The sequence below is a fragment of the Neolamprologus multifasciatus genome, chromosome 17, assembly GCF_963576455.1.
Source record: "Neolamprologus multifasciatus chromosome 17, fNeoMul1.2, whole genome shotgun sequence".
Classification (NCBI taxonomy): domain Eukaryota; kingdom Metazoa; phylum Chordata; class Actinopteri; order Cichliformes; family Cichlidae; genus Neolamprologus; species Neolamprologus multifasciatus.
The window spans coordinates 34,348,854-34,373,686 of record NC_140455.1 but is presented as its reverse complement, the minus strand read 5'-3'; the positions used below and the strand labels follow the sequence as shown (position 1 = coordinate 34,373,686).

The following is a 24,833-nucleotide window of genomic DNA, read 5'->3' as shown; positions in this document are numbered from 1 at the left end:
GTGTGTGTGTGTGTGTACACATTTGTTTACCTATTTCCAGGAAATGGTGTGTGTTTGGGGGATCACATGGGATAAGGAGCATTTTCTTTGACTCAGCGTGACTCATTCAGCCTCTGTTCACCAGAATCACTCACCACAGCCTTAGGTGTGGAGTTTTCGGACAAAAGATCAAACTTTGGCTCTGAGTCACTTATCAAAACCCAGACTCACAGATTGAAATGAAAGATAAACACACACTCACCTGGGGCTGTGAAAATTTCAATCTTGCGTGCTCTTACTGATTAATCTGGCATGGTGACATGTGATGGTAGGTTTTCAGTTTAAAAAGTCCAATGAGAGCTGTGGTGGAATTAATGATTAGCCAATCAGCACCATGGGCGGGACTAAAGATGTTGCTAAACACTGTCAAGCTGAACACTTCCAATGGGGAAAATTGGATTGTAGGTTTTTTTTGGAAGCCTCTCAAAGTTTACTTCACTACTACCACTAATTTGCATGGCTGTGTGTGCACGAGACTGAGGCATTAACCCTTTAAAGCCGGTCAGAGCGGCACACTCTGTTTTGCGTAACTATTTAAATCCCTGTAGAACCAGATTCGCGTAATCTAGCGCAATAATCTTTTTTTGCATATGAAACCAGAGGAGTTGTACTTGCATCTTATGCCATCAGCTTGTCCTCGGTCACAGTTTGCTTCCACATATAGCTTTGCAAAAATTGCATAAAAAGCGCTTACAGGAACAAAAACATAATATTCCAGAAACACGCTTTGCCGATCTGATCAGCTGTTCGTAACACTTCCCACATTGAAACAGACATCAGCGCGAACGATTACATGTCTGTCATTACCTGCCCAAAAACAGAAGTGACGTCATTTTCGCGGAAAATGTAGTTTTTTACTTGTAGGCCTTGAAAGCCTATACTGGTGTTTTTTTTATAAGCCATGTTTGACTTTATGCTTTTCTGAATAGTTTCTGGGATGCTTAGAACTCGAATTGCACTGCTGGAAATAGTTTATTTTGATGCACATGCTGTTTTCTTTGCAAATTTGCATCATAAGATTGTTTTTCGTTTTTCCTGCAGTATATAAAAATTGGTGTATCTCAAAAATGAAACTATGAAGACACTCAAAATAAATTTCCTGTTGTTGTAAACTATTTTTTGCAAATTTTTTGTATTTACAGTTTTGAGGGATAAACCTCTTAAATTTCTCTAAGTAGAAATATATGTAAAAAAACCAAAAACGATTTTAAATTTTTTTGTAGTTTATTGCACTTTTTTGCAATTAGTGTAGTTACTATGGACTTAATGCATATATATTATTAAAATATGGGCTATAACAGTTGTATTGATGTATAGCAACTTGAAATGCTCCCAAAAACAGCACTACAGCATGTAAAAATATAAAGTAAGCTCTGGCAGACTTGGTTCTATGGTAGGTCTTAAAGGGTTAAGGCACAAACACTGGTCACTAGTGGCTAATTAGGACTCATCCTTGGAAATTCATTAGAGTAAACACACAGTATCAGACTGAAGATGGAAATAAAGTGTAACAGATTTCAAATTTCTGTGTGATATCAGCTCTACTGATTGCATAGCTGTCTTTGATGCCTTCTCAGCCAACATGTGACTAGTGGCTTATGTTATAATGGAAAAAGTACATGTAAATAGATGGGTAATCAGAGTACACGGATAACAATATTGAATGATAAAGTGTAAGGTAATGGTTTTGTTAAGGGTATCTTGATATCCATATCTCTATCTGCCAACAGCTATTATTATTAATGCTCCATAACCCCTCTCGTGTTCTTATATAAAAAGTTGAATCTTTGAATCCTTGCTTCAGGGCGAGTTCCAAACAATGTGTAAAGGTGTGAATACCTATCCTCGCCCTCTCGTCTATGAGGTAGCCGCCCAGTCAGTGCCAGGCCCTAGTATCCTGTATCTGAACTGGGCCGGGATCATAGCAAGCCGGGAAGAGGTTTTGGCTGCTAGGCTGCTTGTTGACACATTTGGTTTGAGGCTTCACACACTTCGCTGCCACATGAGAAACGCGAGATTTTGTTGCTGTGGAGCCAAAATCGTCAAGACTAGACTGACACAAAGAGACAGAATCTCCCTGGTAGTCACCCACTTGGCTTGGTTTTGTTTGATTCTGATACCAACTACTGGACTTTGCTGTTTTTGTGTGTGTGTATTTTTTAAGAAATTTAACCCGTCGATAGACTTGGTTCAATTGCTCTAATGTGCATTCACTATCATTCCACAGACTGTATATAAAAGATGGCGGTAGCAATTGCAATGACTTCTGCAGCCAGAGGTGATCATATTTGGATTACAAGATGGAGTGCAATGCACAGACAGAAAATGCCTCAGATACATAGATGTTTTTTGTTCTAAAAGGCTGATCGGGTATTATTGTTTTTAGAATGCAATAACTGGAGAACGAGGTGTCATAGGAGCTTCAAATTGATACCGTAGGAGCATCTACTAAAAATCTCTGACAAAGTCAAATCTCAGTGACCCTGACCTAAAGGTCAGAGTAAGTTTTCTGAAAAACACGTAAATACGATAAGTTGAGAAGGTGATGTAGGTGTCTACTAGGAGGCTAACAGTGACAGTGAACAGTCTTGAATCCACAGCATAATGACCATAATAAGAATCTGTATGGAGAATATGAATGGGATTTTTACTTCACAAACCTCACTATTTTTATCAGATAAATATATAATAGAAACCATCAACAAGTCCATTTCAGCAACTCGTATTAGCTGAGGTGTTATCTTTATCTCTAGCTTTTATCTGGTTCTCTTAATGTTGCCCAGCTACCAACACCGCTTGTGACTCCAGACATGAAGCTGTCCAGACTAAAATATCTTAATGTATTTAAACTCTACTACTGTAAGTGTTTTAGGACTTAAAGTCAATTCTGATCGGTACTCATGGTCCGTAGAGGCTAACTTTTTCTGTGACATTTTAGCTAGCACCATTAAGTCAAACTCTGGGTTAGCCTACATAACACTTTTAGAACTAATTAGCATGGATTAGCATGCTAACAGATGCATGCTAATTATTTTTTTTCTTTTAGTTCTGTTAACATATTAGAATACCAACATTCATTTCACTTAGACCACCGTCATAGCATGGCTGTAGACTATGGGGGTGTCCAAATTCATGGGCTGCATCCCCCTGAGGCCGCATTTGTAGACTGATTACGTCACAGCGACGCGCCGAAGGCTGTCCAAATTCGTAGACTCCTCCGAATGCAGCCGACAAATGCATCATCCTTTCCCCCGAATTTGAAGGATGGGTCGGGTGTGTCCTTCGTGGCTTACCATATCCCAAAATTCATAGCGCGGCCCAGCCAAACTCCAGTTTCTGGCAATGGCTGCCGCTACTAAGTTTTAAAATTACTCTTATTAATCTTTGTGGGTCACAAAATAAACTTTTAACATATTTTCAGGCGAGAATGTGGGAGTGTAAATGTCAAATATCTGCTCGGTTTATCAAGATATCGCATATTTGCAAAAGTGCTTCGATGTTTTCTGAGACGTCTGTTAATCACCAGCTCGATAGCTAACCGGGAGCTCGAGGGTCACTAGAGCCGCAGAGAATGGCACAATTCCCGGCACATCATTTTCAGATCACCGCGGAGTTTCGCTACTCGGGTTAAACGTAATATAGAAGTCACTTAGATAACCTAAAAATGTTATTGTTTGGCTTTTTTCAGTGTTTTATTTGTTCATGAGTAAATCGGTTTGGCTGAGATTAAAGTTATTAGATTGGATTAGATAAAATAAAATAAAACGTTATTAATCCCCCGGGTGGGTTCCTCCTTGGTTTTCACACAGCTGAATAAACATCAAACAGAAAAATGATTAAACAGAAGTGTGAGATGGTCGAGAATTTACGCCAGTGAAGAGGGGTTTTTTAGTTCGCGGAGGACTAAGCTTCAGCAAAGGAGACTAAAGTAACGATAGTTACCTGCTACCATGAACAAATAAATGCTTTGTCTCATAATTACAGCTTTTGTGTGAGTGTATCTGTGAATGCTTCAGTTGAAGTATGTAGCCCGGGGACCAGAGAACATAGCTGAGGGTTACACAGGTGGAAACACTGCGTGCTCTACTGAGATCGACCCCCAGGAGAGCAGACAGCTCGAGGACATTGTTTGCTTACTCAGCATCAAATTAGAGCTTAGATAAAAACTCACATCTGTAGGAGTTTAATTAGACTTTAAGAATTCTTTTTAACTATGCTCATGGAAGAATTTTTTGGGAAGTAATCTTTTATTTTCCAGAATAAAGTAGTAATTATATGACATGCTGGAACGTAAATGCTGGAAAAAACTCATCATTTCAACACTGCAACCAAAATATAGAAGTAAAAGAACTAAAGCAACTGTGTGTTTTAAATGACATCTAAAAATAGACAAATACACAAATAAGAAAAAAAGGTGTAAAGCTAAAAAGAACCCAAAAAACTACAGAAAAGTCATTGCTGCTAGGGGTGGGTTTTGATAATCGATTCATCGATTAAAATCGATTCTGGCTTGGATAATGTGATAACGGATTCTGCACAAAGACGTAAACACAAAGCGCGGACCCGCCGACGGATCAGAATCAGTGAGTTTGATTCTTTCTCACCCGACGGCACGGACACGGTCGGGGCTGAAAGCCGACAGCTCGCTGATTCCGATGTTTTGGCAGGTCCGCGCTCCGTGTTTACGCCCTTTTTGTGTTGATTCTAGAGCTGTTAGTTTTATTTCTCTCCAAACAATACTGACTGAACCAGCAGCAAAAGAAGATCCAAACTATGCTTCACATAAACATCGTCATGAATTCCCTCTGACTTTTGCTGTTTTGCTTCCACCACGATAAAATCACACGTCATGCACAGCTCTCTCTCTCTTTCTCTCTCTCTCTCCCTCTCTCTGTACCTCAAGAACAGTTTTCTTCATTATTCGCTTGCTTTTTACGCACAAGACTACCATTGTTTACAACACTGTCAGCCGCTGTTTTTTCCCCCCTTTTGCTTACTTCCGAAAAGAAAACCTAATTTCTGCCGTTTAATAGGCTACTGGACAAACTTAAACTTTTTAAAATTATGCAAAACGCTTAGCCATGTCTTTAATAAAACCGCTGTAACTTCAGAGGTAACGTTTATATGTTGATTAATGGTTTTCTTTCGTTTTTGATGTACTGCAGAATATTTTCAGCTTCCTTTTTATAGATACAAAAATATGTAAATGTACTGATCTGAATTCTAATATTTCTGACTGTCTGAGGCAAAATTTCCCAGATTCAAATCGAATTGAATCGAATCGTGGATCGAATCGATTCGGGACCTTGTGAATCGGAATCGAATCGATTCTAGAAATCAGTGACGATACCCAGCCCTAATTGCTGCTATTTACCTATGGTTGCTATGTACAGCCACAGAAAATGTTTTCTTATGCTTAATGCTGCGTTGATTCATACGTAGTTCCTACAGTTCTCATCTGACTTTTAAACACATTTATCTCAAACACTAATGTGTTTGTGCGTCCCTCACAGTGATGCCATCACCACAGTTCTTTGGCGGAGAGGCACTGGTGTCTTGGAGCAACCCGGACATCACTGTTGCTGTTCCCTGGTATATTGGCCTAATGTTCCGCACCCGGCGTCCTGCTGGCACCCTGATGCAGGTCAACGCTGGGCCTTCCTCTACCATCAACCTCATGGTAAGAAGCATTGTTGGAAAAATTGTCACCCTCAGCAGTTTGCAATTTAAGCTTGTGTACAGGTTCTAGACTACCTCTCAAATGAGTGGGAAGTTCTCAGTTTCTGCACCCCCTCCCCCCTTTCCAGGTGAGTGAGCAGCGGGTCCATATGGAAGTGTTGCTGAGACACCAATTGGTGGCATCACTGAGCTTTCCTCAAGTGCGTGTCAATGACGGGGAGTGGCACCACTTGCTGATTGAGCTGAAAAGCATCAAAGATGGCAAGGAAATCAAATACATGGCAGCTGTCTCTCTGGACTACGGCATGTATGAGGTACAGGGCGTCTTACTTTAGAGATGATAAAGGTAGTCAAGAAAGGTTGTATTAATTTTAATTATTGTCTTATTTTTAAGCAGAAGTCAGTCGAGATCGGCAATGACCTCCCAGGCCTCAAGCTGCAAAGTCTTCATGTTGGAGGTTTGCCCGGGGAGAGAAACGATGTCATCAAAGGATTTGTTGGCTGCATACAGGTGGGTGGGCGTGCACTTTGAATGTCGCATTTTATTTCTTCTTCAACCTTCTTTCCTGATCGTCTCCCTCATGAATGTGTGCTATCCACTAGGGTGTGCGTATGGGTGAGACATCCAACAACGTGGCCAATGTGAACATGGCTCAGGGCCTGAAGATCCGTGTGGAAAACGGCTGTGATCTGGCTGACCCGTGCGACTCCAACATCTGCCCTGAGAATAGCCAGTGCATTGATGACTGGAGCACACACACCTGTGTTTGCGACCCAGGTAAGATGCACAAGCAAAAAAACATACATAAGTTGGTCGAGAGAGCTCAATACGTTGCCTCTTAAGAAAGGTGTGTGAATGTAAACATCTGTATTTCACGCCTTTAGGCTTGAATTCAGTTCTTGTTTGTTTGTCTTTCCTGCAGGCTACTTTGGGAAAGATTGCGTGGACGCTTGTAAGCTCAACCCCTGTGAGCACGTTTCCACGTGCGTCCGCAAACCAAGCTCCTCCCACGGCTACACCTGCGAATGTGGACAAAATTACTACGGCCAGTACTGTGAAAACAAGTAAGGTTTCTTTCTGAGGGCAAGCAGGGAGAAGGGTTTTCTTGCACACCACATGTACAACTTGTATAACGCCACTGGAGCAATGCAGGCTCCAGGTCTGATACTTCCATTGGCTCTGGTGAATTGAGATGGTAATAAAATGTTAATAACATGGAATCAATTTGCTAGCAGACTGAAAGCAGACCTGTGTGCGAGACACAATATCCAGATGTTATAAACAAACCAGACTAAAAATGGATATTGCCTCCCACAAAGACAAAGCTCATTAATCCTCTTTGGTTCACTGAGGTTTCTTTCTCATTCTGTATTGTTGCCGGTCCTTCAGGGGAGTTTTATTAGTCAGTAATCCGAGCCTGACAGTGTGTTTGGGTGCCTGAGAGTGAGAGAGGGACAGATCAGCCATTTATTTGGGAATTAGTCGAGCAGTGGTGTAAGCATTTCTGCAAAGTAGCCAGCCCCGATCGAGAATCACTCATTTCCCTGTGAACCCTGTCCCCTATGACACGCATCACTTCCTCTCTTAAGCAGGATGTGGGATTCCCCCTGAATGCTTGACTGCTCCTCCACAGGTGTTTAGTCTTTGCTTCCCTCATCCTGCCGCTCTTCCTCCGTCGGATCGCATTGCACCAGCAGAGATCGCATCTCGAGGAAGAAAAAGAAAGTCCGTGTGTGTCTGAGTGACTGGCTTAAAAGTGTAGAGGAAGTTTACTGTAGATTTGTTTATTTGGTGATAAACTGAAGAGATAATCGACCGTTTGTTGGATTGTAGGCGCTGATACCGAGTCAGCAGCGTGTCACAACCAGATCACGCAGTGCGTGGCTTTTTAGAAAAGCTACTTTCAGCCACACCCTGGTCACAGGGGTCACCATAGCAGGTAGATTTAGTTTGATTTGGAAGCGTTTTACAGCAGATGCTCTTCCTGATGCAACCCCAAAGGGGATTTGTGTCTTTAACTGGAACCAGACTGGTACCAGATCTCGACCAGGCAAAACCCAGTACAGGAAGGTCTGGAGCTGGCTCTCTGTTTAAAAAGTCTCTGATCCTATGAGTATTCTCCAGTAGCTTGGATGGAGCCGGGGAGGAGACTCTGTCAGTCCTACTACCGCTGAAGGCGTGGTTGCCGAGGGTGCCCTCTGGTCAAGCCCCGCCCCTCACCCTTTGAGTAATGTTACAATAATACACAGGTTTTCGCCTTTAGTGTTTCACAAGGGTTAAAAAGGGAATGTCCACAATCTAGACTTTTTGACTCCAGTATATTTTATTAAAGTTTAGCCGGAGCAAAGCAAAAGTCAAATCAAATAACAATAATCACATAATCAGATCACTTGAATTATACTTATCAAGTTAACCTGCTATGAGCTAATGCTGATCTTGAGAGAAAAGAGGTTGAGGAGAGAAGGGTACGCCTTGGCCACGACACCCTTATCTCTGTTCCGTGTAATTGTACTTTGCAGTTTGCGTTTGATTTTGACATCTACTGTTGTCTTTGATGGCAGAGTGGAAGAGAAATGTCACGACGGCTGGTGGGGCAGTCCTATGTGTGGACCGTGTAACTGTGACACAAGCAGAGGATTTCATAAAAGCTGTAACAAGACCACCGGGGAGTGCCGCTGCAAGGTAAATACGTACATAATATGAGAGATTTTACAAATATTACGGTGTTTCTTCTTGAAGGAGGTTTTTAGTTCATATTAGAGATGGACCGATCCAATATCACGTATCGGTATCGGTCCAATACTGACCCAAATTACTGGATCGGATATCGGCGAGAAATAAAAAATGTAATCCGATCCATTAAATATCAAAAAAGCACCTCACAAAACTTGCTACACGGCGTAACTCGGCTCATAACCGTAGCACGTTGCAGCAGTATGCGTCATGTGATAGAGCGGCTGTGTGTATTTGTAGCCTCGCTACCAAACCAGCATTTCATCGCCGAGGAAGTTTTCCCAGAGAGAAGTAAAGCAAGTGTGTAAGTTCATCTCTGAATGTCTGTAAAGCATTCCCACGTTAAGCTTAACAACCGTTTAAGCTTGATAAGCTGTTGTTAGAATTTATTTAATATTACTTTCTACACCAGGATCTTTTTCTACAGCTGACGGCTGGTAACTGTGCAGGGGCGGATTTGGCAAAGTTTAGCCAGGGGGGCCGATAGGGCATGAACAGGGAAAAGGGGGCACAAAGACATACTTTTCTTAATTATTCTCATTTAAAATGTCTAGCTTTTAATAATTAATTATCTGAATCTTACACCCAAAGTTTTAATCTGATGTAAAATCTATAGAAGTCCATTACTGTATATAGTAACTATGAAGTCTAATATACCCTAGTAAGCTATAGTACTTTTTCCTTTGGAAAAGTACCATCTGTGAATTCTGCAATTCTGTTGAAGAAAGATGTTGAATCTATTTAATTATTCTTGAAAAATAATTTATTTCTGTGCATTTTCCCCCTGCATCAAATTAAATTTGATTATATCGATTAAGCATCATGAGGTGGTTCCCTATTTTTTTTTGCTGGGAGTTTGCAACCCTATTAGTTAGGTTGGTTAATATTTCTGCTAAGTACTCTTTAAAATACCAGAATAGGGAGGATGGAGCAGGTTTACGTTTATTAGATTGATCAGTTTTGCTGAACTATGAAATATTTTGGGTGCAGTGTATTTTTTGCATACAGGTATAACAGAATAGCTTTAGTGTTTTGTTTTGTTTTTTAACTTGAGTTTGAACTTATACAAAATGCAGCAAGATATTAAAAAAACGTTTTATTTATTAAAAAACTATATCGGATTCATATCGGTATCGGCAGATATCAAAATTTATAATATCGGTATCGGACATAAAAAAGTGGTATCGTGCCATCTCTAGTTCATATTAGCAGCAAATTCATGTAATATTCAAAGTCTCAAAGTCTCCTTCCTGCTCAGTGATGTGTGTCTTTTCTCCCAAACCTCCTGCAGGATAATCACTATCGTCCAGAGGGAGAGGACACTTGTTACCCCTGCGACTGTTTCCCTATAGGCTCTGAGTCTCGAACCTGCGACCCCATCACTGGGCAGTGTCCCTGCAAGGGAGGAGTTATCGGTCGTCAGTGCAACCAGTGCGATAATCCCTTCGCTGAAGTCACTCCCACTGGATGCGAAGGTATGTGAAAGAAATATTTGAGAAGGTAGAAATATCATTGATTAATTAGCCTTTATAAAAGAGTACACTTCAACTTCTGTGAATACGGATTAAAAATTAACAAGTCAGGATGCAATATAGATAGACATTTATTGAGTCCCATAGAAGCCCATGAATAATTAACTGTGAATGAAAAGGGACGCCATGAAGGTCAGGTCAGAATAACTAAAGGGGACAGTAATAAAAGGTCATTTCAAAAGTCGGGGGCATTCTAACTCTAGCTGTTCTCGGTTCACAAACTGGGTCCGGCTCCTTCAACAAAGCGTCAAAAAGAGACAAATGGTGTCGCTCACATCTGCTGGTGCTGCAGTCGAGCTAACTTTGCATCTTTGTCACCACCCAGTCATGCAGAAGAGGCAAGTCTGGCTCAGTGGCTAACTTGGCACCGGGACTGCACACACACAATACAGTAGAGATGAACAGAAGACAAAGCCGCAAAGTCCCCCAACAGAAAATGAATGTCAGTGTGCTTACTGTTTGACCTAATAGGAAGCCTTTTGGAGGCCGAGAACGTGCTTGGACTTTTAAAGGACATGAAACCCTAATCCATGGTCTGAGTATTGTTGTTTAGCCAAAGTTTTGGAGTGGATTTAGTGCGTTTTTTCAGATTCATAAGACTCTAAGATGTCGCTACCTTTAATAGACCTCATGCCACAATATCTGTTCTGGACTAAACACAGCTTCACAGTAAATTTGGTTTAAAAAAAGACCTTCAACCACTCCTTATTTTAATTATTCTTATTGTATTTAATGGAGAAGCTTTTCAGTAAGTACACTGGCTAAGTTATGTATCATAGCTTGTGCAAGCTTGCAGGTCCAAATCTGGTTTGTCCTGGCTGTCAAATACGCTGACATGAATTATGTCTTGCAGCTTGTGCAACAGCTCTGCAGGATTAATTTGGTTGAATTTCTGTGTGTTTTTCCGTCTGGCTGTTTTATAAGGTGGTTAAAACGGATCAGCCGGGTCGGACGTTTGCCTTTTAAAGCGATGCTTTTTTTGTTTTGTTTTTTTAGCTGATTGAACCTCAGTTTGTCATTTGTCTTTAGCAGGCCCAGTTTAAGCATCATACCATGTGCAATGTAAAAAGTAATTACTGTGTTTTAAGACTGTTCTTAAGCCTTACCCTCCTGTCCACAGTGGTGTATGAGGGCTGCCCAAAGGCCTTTGATTCTGGCATCTGGTGGCCCAAGACAAAATTTGGACGCCCTGCTGCTATGAAATGTCCCGAAGGATCTTTTGGTGAGTACTTTTAACTGCTTAACAGCACAGCAATAAAGCACCCTGATTGGTTCATGAGTCCAGAGGAGCTTTTTAACCAGCCAATCATGTAGAGGTTTGTGTGTAAAGGTACGTCAGGTACATTAAGAGCTGACGGCGATACCGTTCCTCTTGCTTACTGTGTGTATGAGAAAGGTGAGCTGAAGAGTCGAAGTCAGTGACCTGTCCCAGTAAAACGTTGCCTCTTTCCTGGTTACTCCCTTGGTAACTGCAGTCACCATGGTGCCCTTTTTGTTGTCTCCCAGCACTCAATAGGGAATTTATTTGTGAGCATTGCTCAGTGCCCTCCTTTAGCTCCAAGTGTCAGGCATTTCTCCCTTTACGACAGTGAGACTTTCCCAAACACCACCTGACTGTAGAATCTTGGTGTAGTTTTACATTTAAGCACTGAGACAGGAAAGAATGGTCTTACATTCATCAGGTTTTTAAGTGCTGCAAATCTTCAGAACAGTTTTTTGTTGTGCCTTTTTTAAAAATGTGTATCTTTAATATACTACTGCTAGTACTTACTACTAGTTAGTAGCCCAGTCAAATCTTTCTTAACTAACATAATATACTAATATAACTAACTTTTGCCACTGTGGCCCCGCGACTGTGGAACTCTCTCCCCCAAACATTAAGAACTGTGGACTCAGTAGCTGTTTTTAAAAAACAACTCAAAACTTACCTTTTTAACTGCTTTTGGTTCATTTTTTGCCTGTTTTATTTTCTCTTTTTAAATCTTTTTATGACTTGTAATCTTATGTGCAGCACTTTGTGATTCTGTCTTGAAAGGTGCTATATAAATAAAAATGTATTATTATTATTATTATTATTAACAAAATCAAAAAATAACTAAGAAATAAATTTCTGAAAATTTGCTGTTCAAAAATGAATAGTATAATTAGTTGTGATCATTAATGTCTTTTAAATTATTTAAAATATATAAAGTGTGACATTTTAAATGTATATGTTCTGTATAATTTTCCCTTTGTGTTGCTGTGTTTGTTTTCCCCATTTTTAAAAAAAATGTAATTTATTTAAATATTGAATATTTTATTTATTCTTCATATAAGTGAGGAGGCTGTTATTGGGAAGTCAGTTTGTCCCTGTTATCTGATTGGTCACCATACAAAATAGTTGCCTCCAGCTAATCTATTAAAAGATACAAACAAATTAAAATGAGAAACAAATATTGAATAATTAAATACAAAATGAAAAAAGCAAGACAGGACTATATAATTATATAACTATATATCATAAAAATATTTTTTTATGTAGCATTTTATACATTCAATAATGTCTATGATTTTTTTAATATTATCTTTGATGCGTTTACTGGCATATACATTTATTCATGTAATTGTGTTTTTTTTGTTTTGCTTTTATAATGTTGTCAGTTTTGTTCCTCCGTACAAACAGATAACATGCAGTTCATATCTAATTTCATGTGAAAGAAAAGTCTTTTAAGATAATAAAACTGTTTGAGGCAACAATAAAAAGTTGTTAAGTAGTTAAGATATGAAATACGTTATTTAAAAAACATACATGGACAAACACGTAATAAAACATGAATCTCTAAAATATGCGAGAAAATATGTGATCATAGTAGAACAGTCAAATGTTCTGACATGACTGCACTTATACTTTTTGCCCCTTTTTGCAAATTTTACCTCAATGCAAATGCATAATTTTCATGCTATAGAACAGAATTTCCTCACAGTGTTTTCTTCTCTCTTCATGTGTTGGTAACAGTTGTGAGGAAATTGATTTCCATGTCCTCTGTTTTTTATGTTATTTGTTCTTTTCCAGGCACTGCCATCCGCCACTGTAGTGATGAGAAGGGCTGGCTGGCACCTGAGCTCTTCAACTGCACCACCGTCGCCTTCACACATCTGAAAAAACTGGTGAATAAAAGACAGAAATAAGCATGAAAGCAGACGCTGGCTTTTATTAGACTGAACCCGAGGAGCTTTTCCCGACCTTGACCTGCCCGTTCTCCCTCTCTTTACATCCTCCGCTCTCTTCTAGAATGACGATCTCCGCCGCAACAGCTCAAGGATGGACAGCGAACGCTCCAAGACCATCGTGCGTTTGCTTCAAAGTGCCACCAACAACACATCACATTACTACGGCAACGATGTGAAGATGGCCGCCCAGCTTCTGAATTATGTTCTGCAGTACGAAAGCCGCCAGGCCGGGTTTGATCTCACCGCCATGAAGGATGCAGAGTTTAATGAGGTAGCCTTATGCACTTAATTATTATAAAAATATATATGATGTGAGCACTGGGAACACTGGTGGCATGCTGCCCTCCACTGGTTGATGCTCACTGGGTGAACACTTTATATTACTGCTTTTATTTGAATATATAAATTTCTTTTTCAATCGTAGCTCGGCAATTTGTGTTTTTTCCAGAACTTGGTGCGAGCAGGCAGCGCCATACTGGATCCCAACACCAAGGACCACTGGGACCAAATCCAAAGGACAGAGAGCGGGACCGCACATTTGCTCCGAAACTTTGAGGACTACGCGAGCACGCTGGCACAGAATGTCCGGAAAACCTACCTGAAGCCCTTCACCATCGTCACTGAAAACATGAGTGAGTCTCCAAACTGTAACTGAATTGTGCTTCAGTTGCGGGAAAAAAATGATAACACAGTCTTTACTGTGTCTCCTGTTTATTTCAGTTCTAACCGTGGACTACTTGGATGTGTCGAACCCAGAGAGGACAACATTTCCTCGCTTCCGGGAAATCCAGGAGGCCTACCCCAAAGAGCTCGGGTCTTCTGTCCGCTTCCCACAGTTTAATATTGGTACTCAGGGGAACAAAGGTGGGAACGATGCCTCAATCAGACCTCAATTTAAAAAAAATTTCTGCTTTTAAAGCTTCATCTTCTTTCTTTCTGACATCAGCAGAGCCCACTCCTGCCCCTCCAGCTCAGACAGAAGCTGTCCTCGAGGAGGAGCACACAGTTTCAGATAGGAAACGCCGCCATCTCGAGCCACCTGCCCCTCTGCCTGTTGCTGTGGTGATAGTGTACAAGTCGCTGGGAAAGCTCCTTCCGGAAAGATACGACGCAGACCGCAGGAGTCTGAGGTAAACTATGGCTGACCTCTGTGAAAGCCATCTACTGCTATTGTGCTTAACTTCTTGCTCAGAATGAACAAGTGGTGAACACCAGAAGGTGCAGAGAAAACTTGCGAATGTTAGTGCACAATGTGTATTTCCAGAGTCCCCAACCGTCCGGTGATCAACACAGCCATCGTGAGCGCCACGATCCACAGCGAAGGTGAGCCTCTTCCTACCGTCCTGGACCCCCCGGTCATCTTGGAGTACACCCTGCTGGAGACAGAGGAGCGAACCAAACCCGTCTGCGTGTTCTGGGACCACTCAGTCGGGTGAGTTAAATTTGAAATACACTGTAGTTAAATGCATTGTTTTCACATGGCTGTAAGAGTATGCATTACTGGTCTCACCTGTGCTTGTGCTCGTTGGCGTGTTTAGGAGCGGAGGCGCAGGCGGCTGGTCCTCTAAAGGCTGCGAGGTGCTCAACAGGAACAACACCCACATTAGCTGTCAGTGTAACCACATGACCAGTTTTGCTGTGTTGATGGACATTTCCAAAAGAGAGGTAGCGCTTAAAACTTGTAAAACTCATATCAGCTTCGTTTTAAAACACCTGGTGGTTGTTACTGATCACCAACTGCTCTCCACAGCACGGCGATGTCCTGCCTCTGAAGATCGTCACGTACACCACAGTCTCCGTGTCCCTGTTTCTCCTCCTGATCACCTTCATCCTGCTGTGCCTCTTGCGCAGGCTCCGTACCAACCTCCACGCCATCCACAGGAACCTGGTGGCAGCGCTCTTCTTCTCCGAGCTTGTCTTCCTCCTGGGCATCAACCAGACTGACAATGTGGTAAGTGCATTTTTTCCCCTGCAAAGTGTTTTTTATCCGGTTATTCCCAGCTGTCTTTGTCAGATGTCCTGTAGCTCTGTCATATGAATACTTCTTCATCAACAATAATCTTTCTCCTAATTGAAGCGAATTATAACAATGATTCGATTCTAGTAGCTCTGCCGGGTTTGTAGTACTTCAGTTTCTTAGAGGTGAACATTTTAGCTAGCAGTGTTTATTAAATATTTGGATAATTAGTTATAATTATCATTTACTGTTGGCTTACCATTGAAAAGTTATTGACTAGCAGCAGTTTTTCAAATTCTTCATTCATTACTAAGCGATGAGTTGAACTATATAAATGTCACAGTGTATGCATCCCCCTGTTAGCCATCTCTTTTTTAGCTAATAAAGTGTTTGTTTGCTTGTTGTTATTAAGGTAAAAAGCCGTTATGGGCTAGCTCTGCTTAGGAATTTTGGTAAAAAATGATCTCTGCCACAGAATTCTTGCTGAAGTTGACCTGGATTTTGCAGGAATCCATGACTTCAACTAAAACAGTTGAGAATTTAAATATATAACTACTGCTTTAAAAAAAAAAAAGGCAAATTAATGTGTGCAGTATTCTCAGATTCATGTTTTCCTCTTCAGACATATTTGAGTACCGTATTTTTTGGACTACAAAGTGCACCTGAATATTAGCCGCACAAGCTAAAATCAGGGGAAAATCCTGTTTTGTACATACATTAGCCGCACCTGACTAAAAGCCGCAGGTGTTTCAATGTTGACTTATCATATGTAAGAGAATATGCACAAAGGGAATTGTCAGGAAAGAGATGGCTGTTTGGAGACACACCCCTTTTATTAATATTTTGAAAAACAAGTTATGGGTACATATTTGCATAACTTTTTAGGTATATGTACAAGTAGCGGTAATTACAAGTACGAAACATGTACTGTGCTTCATAAATGAGTAACAAATGTAGTACATAACAATAACCTACAGCACACCAGAAAAATAGATTCGGCCTACCTTTTAGGCTCAGGTGCAGTGACACGGCTTTAACAAGAAGAAAAGTCAGTCATTCACCACCATCTTTCTCTTCTTCCTGCGCACTAAAACCACCAAAGTCCTCTTCTCCAGTGCCGGAAACAAACAGGCTCAGGATGGCTACGTCATCCACTCTCAGCTTCTTTCCTTCGTTGTCACTTTCAAAACCAAAGAAATCCTCGTTGTCAGTGTCAGAGTCGAACACCCTCTGAAGGGCCGTGGCGGTGTCCTCCTCTCCATCATGCAGCAGTCCAGCCCTTCGAAATTTGTTGGTGATCATGGATGTTTTCACACTTTTCCACGCTGTCAGAATCCACTGGTGGAGTTGGGCATAACTTGCTTTTCGCAAGTTTATCGCCGCTCGTCATCCACGCCTCCCACTGAACGCGTAGCGCTACTTTGAAGTTTGTTTTTCACGCTACTTGTACGGCACTATGTTGCCTGGCGGATGGACATGTGACCAACATACCACTCTTGAACCCCGATACTGTGTGTCTGATCACATGCCCTTCCGCCAGGCAACGTAGTGCCGTACAACAGCGGAACAAACAAAACAAATCCTCTTACGATATCACAAAAATCATGGACAATCCATAGAAAAGCTGCACCCGACTAAAAGCCGCAGGGTTCAAAGCTTGTGCAAAAAGTAGCGGCTTATAACCCGACAATTACGGTAATTCAAGAAATACAAAGATATTAACGTGCCAGAATTAAATCTGTCTTGTATTTAGCATTATTTGGGCAGCTGTTCCATTTAACTGCAGTGTGTAATGGTGTGTGGCTCCATAGTGTAAGCTGGTTTAGTTCCAGCTGTAGATTCAAATCCCCGATGAGGTTGTGTCATGAACGGGATCCAGTGTAACACACCTGAACATGTGGATTGTTTGCTGTAGTGACACCTTTCCTGCAATGCATTGCCCTCTGTTACCCACATCTGGAAATCTTTGATCAGTAGCAAACCTTTGCGATTAAGAGTTAATACATATTTGAAAATGTCTCTGTGTGGTGTTTTACAGCATGCTGGACTGCAGGTTCTAGCTTGTGAATGATGCTGTCAGATTAGAAGTGATCTTTTCACTCAGGAGTGTGGCTGCTCCTCTCTACAGCCCATCACAGCAGCTGCATGATCAGTTACAAAGCCAACGAACCATGCGTGTAATTTCTTTACAAGCTCCCTTCATACGTGCAGGATTTGGCAGACAGCATCCCCAAATACACAGCTGCAATTTAACAACTTAAAAGAAGAAACTGCACAACCCACCTTTGTAGGGAATACTTCAGTATTCCCTACAAAGGTGGGTTGGTTGACACATAGTCGGAATATTTCTAGGATTAGACTCTTGACACTCTGAATCTGGCTCATTTCTCTTTTGTTTAGTGAATTGTAGTTTCCATTATGAAAGATCTGTATATAATAAGAAACTACTGGTGGAGAAATTACACCATGATTAAATTGTAATCGTTACCATGTAAAGCAAGATAGAGTACATATGCACATGGTCTAAAAACCAGACCATGAAGTCATGTGCTACAAACATGAGTGGTGTGGGCATCTGAGATGCGGGATAAAGAGCTTTCTCTCTGGTGTTTATGTCTGTGAAGGTTCTCAGTAGGGATGGGTACCGGTGTCATGGCACCGGTTCTGACATAAACGGTAGTAACCAGACCGAAAAGCAGCGCACATTTCGGTGCTTTATTTCGGTGCTTTTTTTTCCTGAGCTGTGATACACTTTAGATTCTAGCCAATCATTTTACGTTTCCGAGGATAGTAGGCGGGGCCAGGTGCGTATGTTCTTTTAGAGCAGAGCTACAGATTAAAATGCCCAAGGCGAAGCGGTCAAAAGTCTGGCTGTACTTCACAGCAAAATATGCAAACTCAGCAGCCTGCAACAAGTGCTTTAAGCTGATACTGTGATACTGTCAAAGGAGGTAACACCTCAAATCCGATGAAACACCTGGCGACATAGAGGGTTTTTTTAAGCCGAGAAATGCGCCGTATTTGATAGCTTGCTGCGAGACCTCACACCGAGCACATCTACTGCGCGTGTGGTGCCTGTTAACGGACCCGGAGCCCTGCTAGTGTAGCAGAAATGATGACGGATGATGATGCAGCAGCAGCCGTTCTTCTTTGCGTGAGTAGCTTAATGTTGTGCGTGTGTAATTTACATTGAGTAGGCTAACCACGTTATTACATTAATGCATGTAAGGTGAACTAGCAAACATCATCATAGCTACTGTACATGCAGCTGTCTTCTTGTTTGATGGCAGATACTCCCTTCACCCTGGCCAAAAAGGCTAAAATGACCAAAGAAAAAGTGGAAAACAGTTAAACATGAGAGGTTTTTGGACAAAGTTTTTGTTTTTTCCATTGTTTAAGCACTGCTTCCAGCCAAGAGTGATACCATATATGCCCCATAGCTGCAGAAAAGGCTAACATTGTTATCTTTTTACAAAAAAACAGCTGAACATGAGAGGTTTTTGGACCAATTTTGTGTTCTCCATTCTTTAAGCACCGGTTTGAGCACCGTTTAAGCACCGGCACCGTTTCAAAAGTACCGGTTTGGCACCGGTATCGGATAAAACCTAAACGATACCCATCCCTAGTTCTCAGTCATCCAGGTCATCGTAGTCAAAGGAGCTTGCAAAGAAAAGCGTCTGGACTTCTTTAAGTTGCTTGAAGACGTTTCACCTCTCATCCGAGAAGCTTCTTCAGCTCTAAGGTCAAATGGTGGGGAGTCCCAGATTTAAACCTAGTGGGAGTATCCCCCCACAGAGGGACAAAAGGACCCCCTGATGATCCTCTAATCGCCTGAGCCAAGGTGTGAAACTGGGTGTGGGTCCCAATCAGCCAGAGTTTCAGGTGAGCTCATTGTGAAACCTGGCCCCACCTTATCATGTGAATTCCTGAGGTCAGATGGCCCAGGCCCAACTGAAGAAGCTTCTCGGATGAGAGGTGAAACGTCTTCAAGCAACTTAAAGAAGTCCAGACGCTTTTCTTTCCAAGCTCCTTTGACTCTCTGGTGTTTACTTTATCAGAGCTTCCATGAAGCCGACCATATTTGTTTTTCCTGCAGGCAGCCCTCTAACGCTGGGTTGACAAGAGACAAGACTTAATGGGCCAAGACCTACCTGAGAGTCTTTCTTTATCTGACAGATTATGTGTTGTGATTGTCGACTAATGACTGTAATAGTCAGGAATGTGCTATTTACCAAACTGCTTTTCCAATATAACCTCGTGTAAGTTCATGTTAGTGAGCTGCCATTCCTGGATCAATCTTATGTGAGGATGTAGTCTACCTTAATTGAGTTAAAAGCCTTTGTTAGTCACTGATATGGCCAGTAACGACTCTCAGTTCCATATACATACAGTAAAGGATCAAAAGGTATCGGATATCTTTGAAGTCTGCTGACACACACATACACAAACCTCTGTGGGCCAGTAGTGGAGACGTGCTGTGACTGGTACCTGTCTCTAAAAGCTGGCCTCAGGGTGGTAGGTCCTGGCGAGGGTTTTCCCAAAACAGCTTTAGTTTTTACTTGATAAAAATCTTAAATGTCTGGTACAGACAACACCATTAATCTCTTAATTGACAAGAAGAAGAAATCAGGTTTAAAAAGGGAGCTATAAGTACTTTTTTGCCCTTTAGCCAAGAGTTACAGAAGATCATTGCCTTACTTATCTCTGTGTGCTGGTTTGTGTAACAGCTTGAATCACAGTGATCCTAGCTCAGCCTATAAGTAGCAGCTCAAAAGGACAACTAGCACCTTAAAGCTTAACCCTTGTAAGTACAACCTGTTAAAGGTGAATGAGTCAGCTTTACGTAGTCTGGTTAAACCAGATGTTTTAACCCAAGGCATCGGGAGACGCACTGTCAGTCCTGTAACTCCATGGAGGGTTGTAACTACCACCCCCAGCTGTCAAACAGATATACATGTGCTTCTGAATAGTACTCGCAGTGGTAATGAATCGGGGATGAAAGCGAAGCCTGTTCAAGAGGCATAGCCCTGGTGGTTGTGCTTTATTTACGACTATCTCACACCTCATCATTCACATGACAGAAGATGTCAAATCAGCCTCGTGTTTCAAGGTTAGGTCCCATAAATGAATCCTACAACGAGCGATTCAGCAGCCCCTTCACATTTCGATAAACCTGCTATAAATCTAAAAGAAAAGGATATCTGCACATGTCAAAATAAACACATGCACACATACGTACTGCTGAGCTTACTGTTGGATTTGACTGACAGAACCGGCTTGAGTATCGGTATTCATCGCTAACTGCCCTTTTCTCAACTGTGGCTACCCTAAAGTACAAATGTGCACATGCACCACAGCGAAAGAGAAGTTTACAGGCGCCAGAGGAGTTGTGGGAGTTTTGTCTTTAGTCCTGTACAAATGTTCTGACTCACCGTGTTTTGACTGGGATGCGGTGGTATAAGCGCATGCTGCTTTATCTTTATGGAGTATTGTTTTGTGGAGTGGAAGCCAAGTCTGCAAGGAGATGCTTAAAAGAGAAAGTTTAATCTCTTTGGGGTTTTTTGTTTTTTTTGCATCTCTTTGATTTGGTAAGCGCTTGCTAGTGTGCGTGCAAAGTTTAGGTGTGTGTGTAGGTAAACGTGCATCAGAGCAGTGGAATGCTGTCGGTGTGTGCCCAGGGCCATCTCCGGGGATGATTTATAACGCTGTCAACGTAGTTTCTCCTTCTTCTTCTCTGATCTCCACAGCAATACAAAACATTAGTAAAATACACCGTATCTCAGCATTCACTGACACATTCTTCTACTGTAGCACCAGACAGCACGAAATGGGAGGAGGGGAGATACAGGAATGTGGGGACCGTTTGAATCATTGCCGTGTAAGAAAAGACGTTGTGACATAAAAACGTTTACTGTCAGTTCATGAATTTATTGCTTTTTTTTGACAAATTGAATAGTTTATTGACAAGACTTTGAAGATTTTAAAAAATATTCAAAAATTGGATGGTTGTCTGCCAAATATCCAAAGATGAACAAACAGAAAATCGTCTTATTTTGAAAGGCTGGATGATTTGATTTGTGCACTGATATATAGATTTATAGATTTAAGTGGCCGATACTGTGCTGTACCTATAAAAATCTGGCGCTCTCTTCTTTTCTCCCGTCCTACAAACTCGCAGTTTGTGTGCACCGTGATCGCCATCCTCCTCCATTACTTCTACATGTGCACCTTTGCCTGGATGTTCGTGGAGGGGCTGCATATCTACCGCATGCTGACCGAGCTGCGGAACATCAACTACGGTCACATGAGGTTCTACTACGCCATGGGCTGGGGCATACCGGCTATCATCACTGGTGAGTTACACTCACACATGTTCGCCAGGACAAGCAACAGTGCGATAGGAGATGGCAGGTTGTCGGGAGACTCGTGTCATGACTCGTCTTTTCTGAAAAGGCTATGATCCCTGTGGGAAGATCGCTGAATGAGACAGCAGGAGAAACAATGAAAAGGAGATGGTTGTTACTTAGATGCTCACATTGTGTCAAAATGAGAAAAAAGAAGGGCGTAAATATAATATATATATAATTTAAACAATTTGTGTCATGTTTATTTGTTTTCCTTCTGTCTGATCCCTCCTTTAGGGCCACTCTTGTGTCACTTTTATAAAATTTGTTAAACACTTACCAGATGCTGTGTGATATAGTGATTTCGTCAGCACTGGATGCTTGGATTGTTTTTGGAAGAGGCAAATAGATATATAAAATATATACGGAGGTCCAAATGTGACAAAATTAGTGAGCGATTATGATGTGTAACTGAAAAAAAGAATCCAAAATATTTTAATAATATAAAAATAAATAGAAAGTCAGACTGATTTGATCAAAATGTTATTTCTCCACTGTGTTTTCATTGTGTTTGTGTGTAGGTTTGGCAGTTGGCCTCGATCCTCAGGGTTATGGAAACCCAGATTTTTGTTGGCTTTCTGTCCATGACACACTCATCTGGAGCTTTGCAGGGCCCATCTTTGTAGTCGTCCTGGTATGTCCAACATCTCTTTTAACCCTTTAAGACCGGTGACGGGGATGCCCCGTTTTGCGTAACTATTTTTAAATCCCGGCAGCACTGCAACCACGTAAGCTAGCGCAATCATTTTTTTTGCATATCAAACCGGACGAGTTGTACTTACATCTTGTACCATCAGTTTGTCCTAGGTCACGGTTTCCTTCCACATCCACATTGCCGATCCGATCAGTTGTTCGTAACGCTTCCTATGTTGGAATAGACGTCAGCACGAACTATCGCATGTCCGCCATTACCTGCCCGAAACCAGAAGTGACATAATTTTCATGGAGAATATAGTTGTTTTTATCCTTCAGAACCTTATAAGGCTATATTGGTGTTTTTAAAAGTCATGTTTGACTTTGTGCTTTTCTGTGTCGTTTCTGGGATGCTTAGAACTCAAATTGCACTGCTGGAAATAGTTTATTTTGATGCATATGCTGTGTTTTTGCAAATTAGCATTATAATATTTATTTTTGTTTTTCCTGCAGTGTATAAAAATTGGTGTATCTCAAAAATAAAACTATGAAGACACTCAAAATAAGTTTCCTGTGGATAGAAACTATTTCGTACAACTTTTTTGTATTTACAGTTTTGAGGGATAAACCTCTTAAATTTCTCTAACTAGAGATATATGTAAAAACAACAAAAACGGTTTTCAATTTTTTGTAGTTTATTGCACTTTTTTGCAATTTATGTAGTTACTATGGACTTAATGCATACATATTATTAAAATCATCGTTACAATTTGGGCTATAATGGTTGTATTGATGTATAGCAACTTGAAATGCTGTAGTGCCCAAAATGGCACTACAGCATGTAAAAATATAAAGATAAGCTCTGGCGGACTTGGTTCTATGGTCTGTCTTAAAGGGTTAATAATAAAAGATGCTAATTATGTCTCAATCAGCAGTTGAGTAAAAAGAGCTTTTCATAGATTTATTTATTTATATTCATATTAGTTAAAATTCTCTATATTTTTCTTCCCCTTACAGGTGAACATAGTGATCTTTGTTCTCGCTGCCAAGGCTTCCTGTGGTCGGAGACAGAAGGCTGTAGAGAAGTCTGGAGCGATGTAGGTTCCCACATCACATACATCAAAGGATCCAGTTGCTACCTTGAGTTTGTCTTTTTATACCATTATTAAAACATTTATGTTTCCCAACGCAGTCCTGCCCTACGTATGGCCTTCCTCCTCCTGGTGCTCATCAGTGCCACCTGGCTGCTCGGTCTAATGGCAGTCAACAGCAATGTAATGATTTTCCATTACCTGTTTGCTGTCTTCAGCTGCTTGCAGGTATCTGCTAACCCCACACTGAGCTCTGGATGCACAGATAATCCACACACACTTTTGAAAACAATTCACATTTGATTATTTACTCTCCTCAGCAATGCATACATATGTTCTCCTGCTTTTTTTCAGGGAGTCTTCATTTTCTTGTTCCATGTGGTCTTCAACAAAGAGGTGAGGAAAAACCTCAAGAACATCTTCAAAGGAAAGAAGAGCATACAAGACGAGTCCAGCACCACAAGGGGCTCTTTGCTAACAGTAAGTGAACAAACATTTACTTTATATACATGCATATAGTAGGGATGGGAATCGAGAACCGGTTCTTGTGGAAAACCGGTTAGCAGTTGGCATGCCTGCCTACTGATCGCACTCATCAGTTGCACTCACACTACAATCAGCTGATTTCAGTTCAAGTGTCAGAGGAGGAAAAAAGCGACTCAGTATAGAGCAGGGGTGTCCAACTCCAGGCTTCAAGGGCCGGTGTCCTACAGGTTTTAGATCTCACCCTGGGTCAACACACCTGACTCAAATGATTAGTTCATTACCAGGCCTCTGGAGAACTTCAAGACATGTTGAGGAAGTAATTTAGCCATTTAAATCAGCTGTGTAGGATCAAGGACACATCTAAAACCTGCAGGACTCCGGCCCTCAAGGCCTGGAGTTGGACACCCCTGGTCTAGAGCGAAGATGTGGACATTTATTTTATTTTTGTTGCACTAAAGGACGAGATAACATCCAGGACAGAGACAACCGCAAATGCTGCTAACACAACTTCGGTTCTTTATAAGCATCTGCCGACAGCATGCTGATGCTAAGCTAGCCAAGAACTAGCTTAGCATGTTAACTTCAACAGGTAACAACGAGATGAGCAGTCAGGCTGCTCCCTTTCTACCTGTTCACGTTTCTAAAGCAGTATCACTATGGAGATCGCTCTTTTGTGCTGGTTTACAACTTGGCTTTGTGCAGTCAGCTTTTTATTAGAGATGTGTGTCCTCATAAGGGATTTGTGTTGGTGTGTGCAGCTGTAGCCTCAGATTTAAATGAGACTATGTTTCAGCTGTTACACTGACTAACATGAAAGTAATGTAACAAGTAGTATAACTAATTACTTTTTCCTGGGAGTAACGTACTGCATTACTTTTAAGAAAAGGGTTCTGTGTAATATGTGTAGTGATTACTTTTTTAACCCTTTAAACCCGGTCAGAGCGCTACGCTCCGTTTTGCGCAACTACTTTTAAATCCTTGTAGCACTGCAACCACGTGAGCTAGCGCAATAATTTTTTTTTGCATATGAAACCGGAGGAGTTGTACTTACATCTTATGCCATCAGCT

At 41.3% G+C, this 24,833-nt stretch overlaps 1 protein-coding gene across 10 annotated transcripts in view; it reads left to right on the top strand.

The window, feature by feature from the left end:
- celsr1a (cadherin EGF LAG seven-pass G-type receptor 1a) overlaps positions 1 to 24,833 on the top strand; it is a 117,504-nt gene that overhangs the window by 77,346 nt on the left and 15,325 nt on the right. For 5 of the 10 annotated variants that reach the window (XM_085137726.1, XM_085137727.1, XM_085137722.1 and 2 more), the window contains 21 exons: positions 5,553 to 5,719; positions 5,847 to 6,032; positions 6,113 to 6,229; positions 6,322 to 6,496; positions 6,642 to 6,783; positions 8,281 to 8,401; positions 9,744 to 9,927; positions 11,105 to 11,206; positions 13,037 to 13,131; positions 13,256 to 13,465; positions 13,643 to 13,826; positions 13,915 to 14,058; positions 14,141 to 14,324; positions 14,459 to 14,626; positions 14,733 to 14,859; positions 14,945 to 15,145; positions 21,330 to 21,504; positions 22,077 to 22,189; positions 23,206 to 23,285; positions 23,381 to 23,507; positions 23,634 to 23,759. In XM_085137726.1, the coding sequence (XP_084993852.1) occupies positions 5,553 to 5,719; positions 5,847 to 6,032; positions 6,113 to 6,229; positions 6,322 to 6,496; positions 6,642 to 6,783; positions 8,281 to 8,401; positions 9,744 to 9,927; positions 11,105 to 11,206; positions 13,037 to 13,131; positions 13,256 to 13,465; positions 13,643 to 13,826; positions 13,915 to 14,058; positions 14,141 to 14,324; positions 14,459 to 14,626; positions 14,733 to 14,859; positions 14,945 to 15,145; positions 21,330 to 21,504; positions 22,077 to 22,189; positions 23,206 to 23,285; positions 23,381 to 23,507; positions 23,634 to 23,759 (3,128 nt within the window). The remainder of the gene's footprint in view (positions 1 to 5,552; positions 5,720 to 5,846; positions 6,033 to 6,112; positions 6,230 to 6,321; positions 6,497 to 6,641; positions 6,784 to 8,280; positions 8,402 to 9,743; positions 9,928 to 11,104; positions 11,207 to 13,036; positions 13,132 to 13,255; positions 13,466 to 13,642; positions 13,827 to 13,914; positions 14,059 to 14,140; positions 14,325 to 14,458; positions 14,627 to 14,732; positions 14,860 to 14,944; positions 15,146 to 21,329; positions 21,505 to 22,076; positions 22,190 to 23,205; positions 23,286 to 23,380; positions 23,508 to 23,633; positions 23,760 to 24,833) is intronic. The other 5 variants (XM_085137724.1, XM_085137729.1, XM_085137731.1 and 2 more) reach the window with 3 other exon arrangements.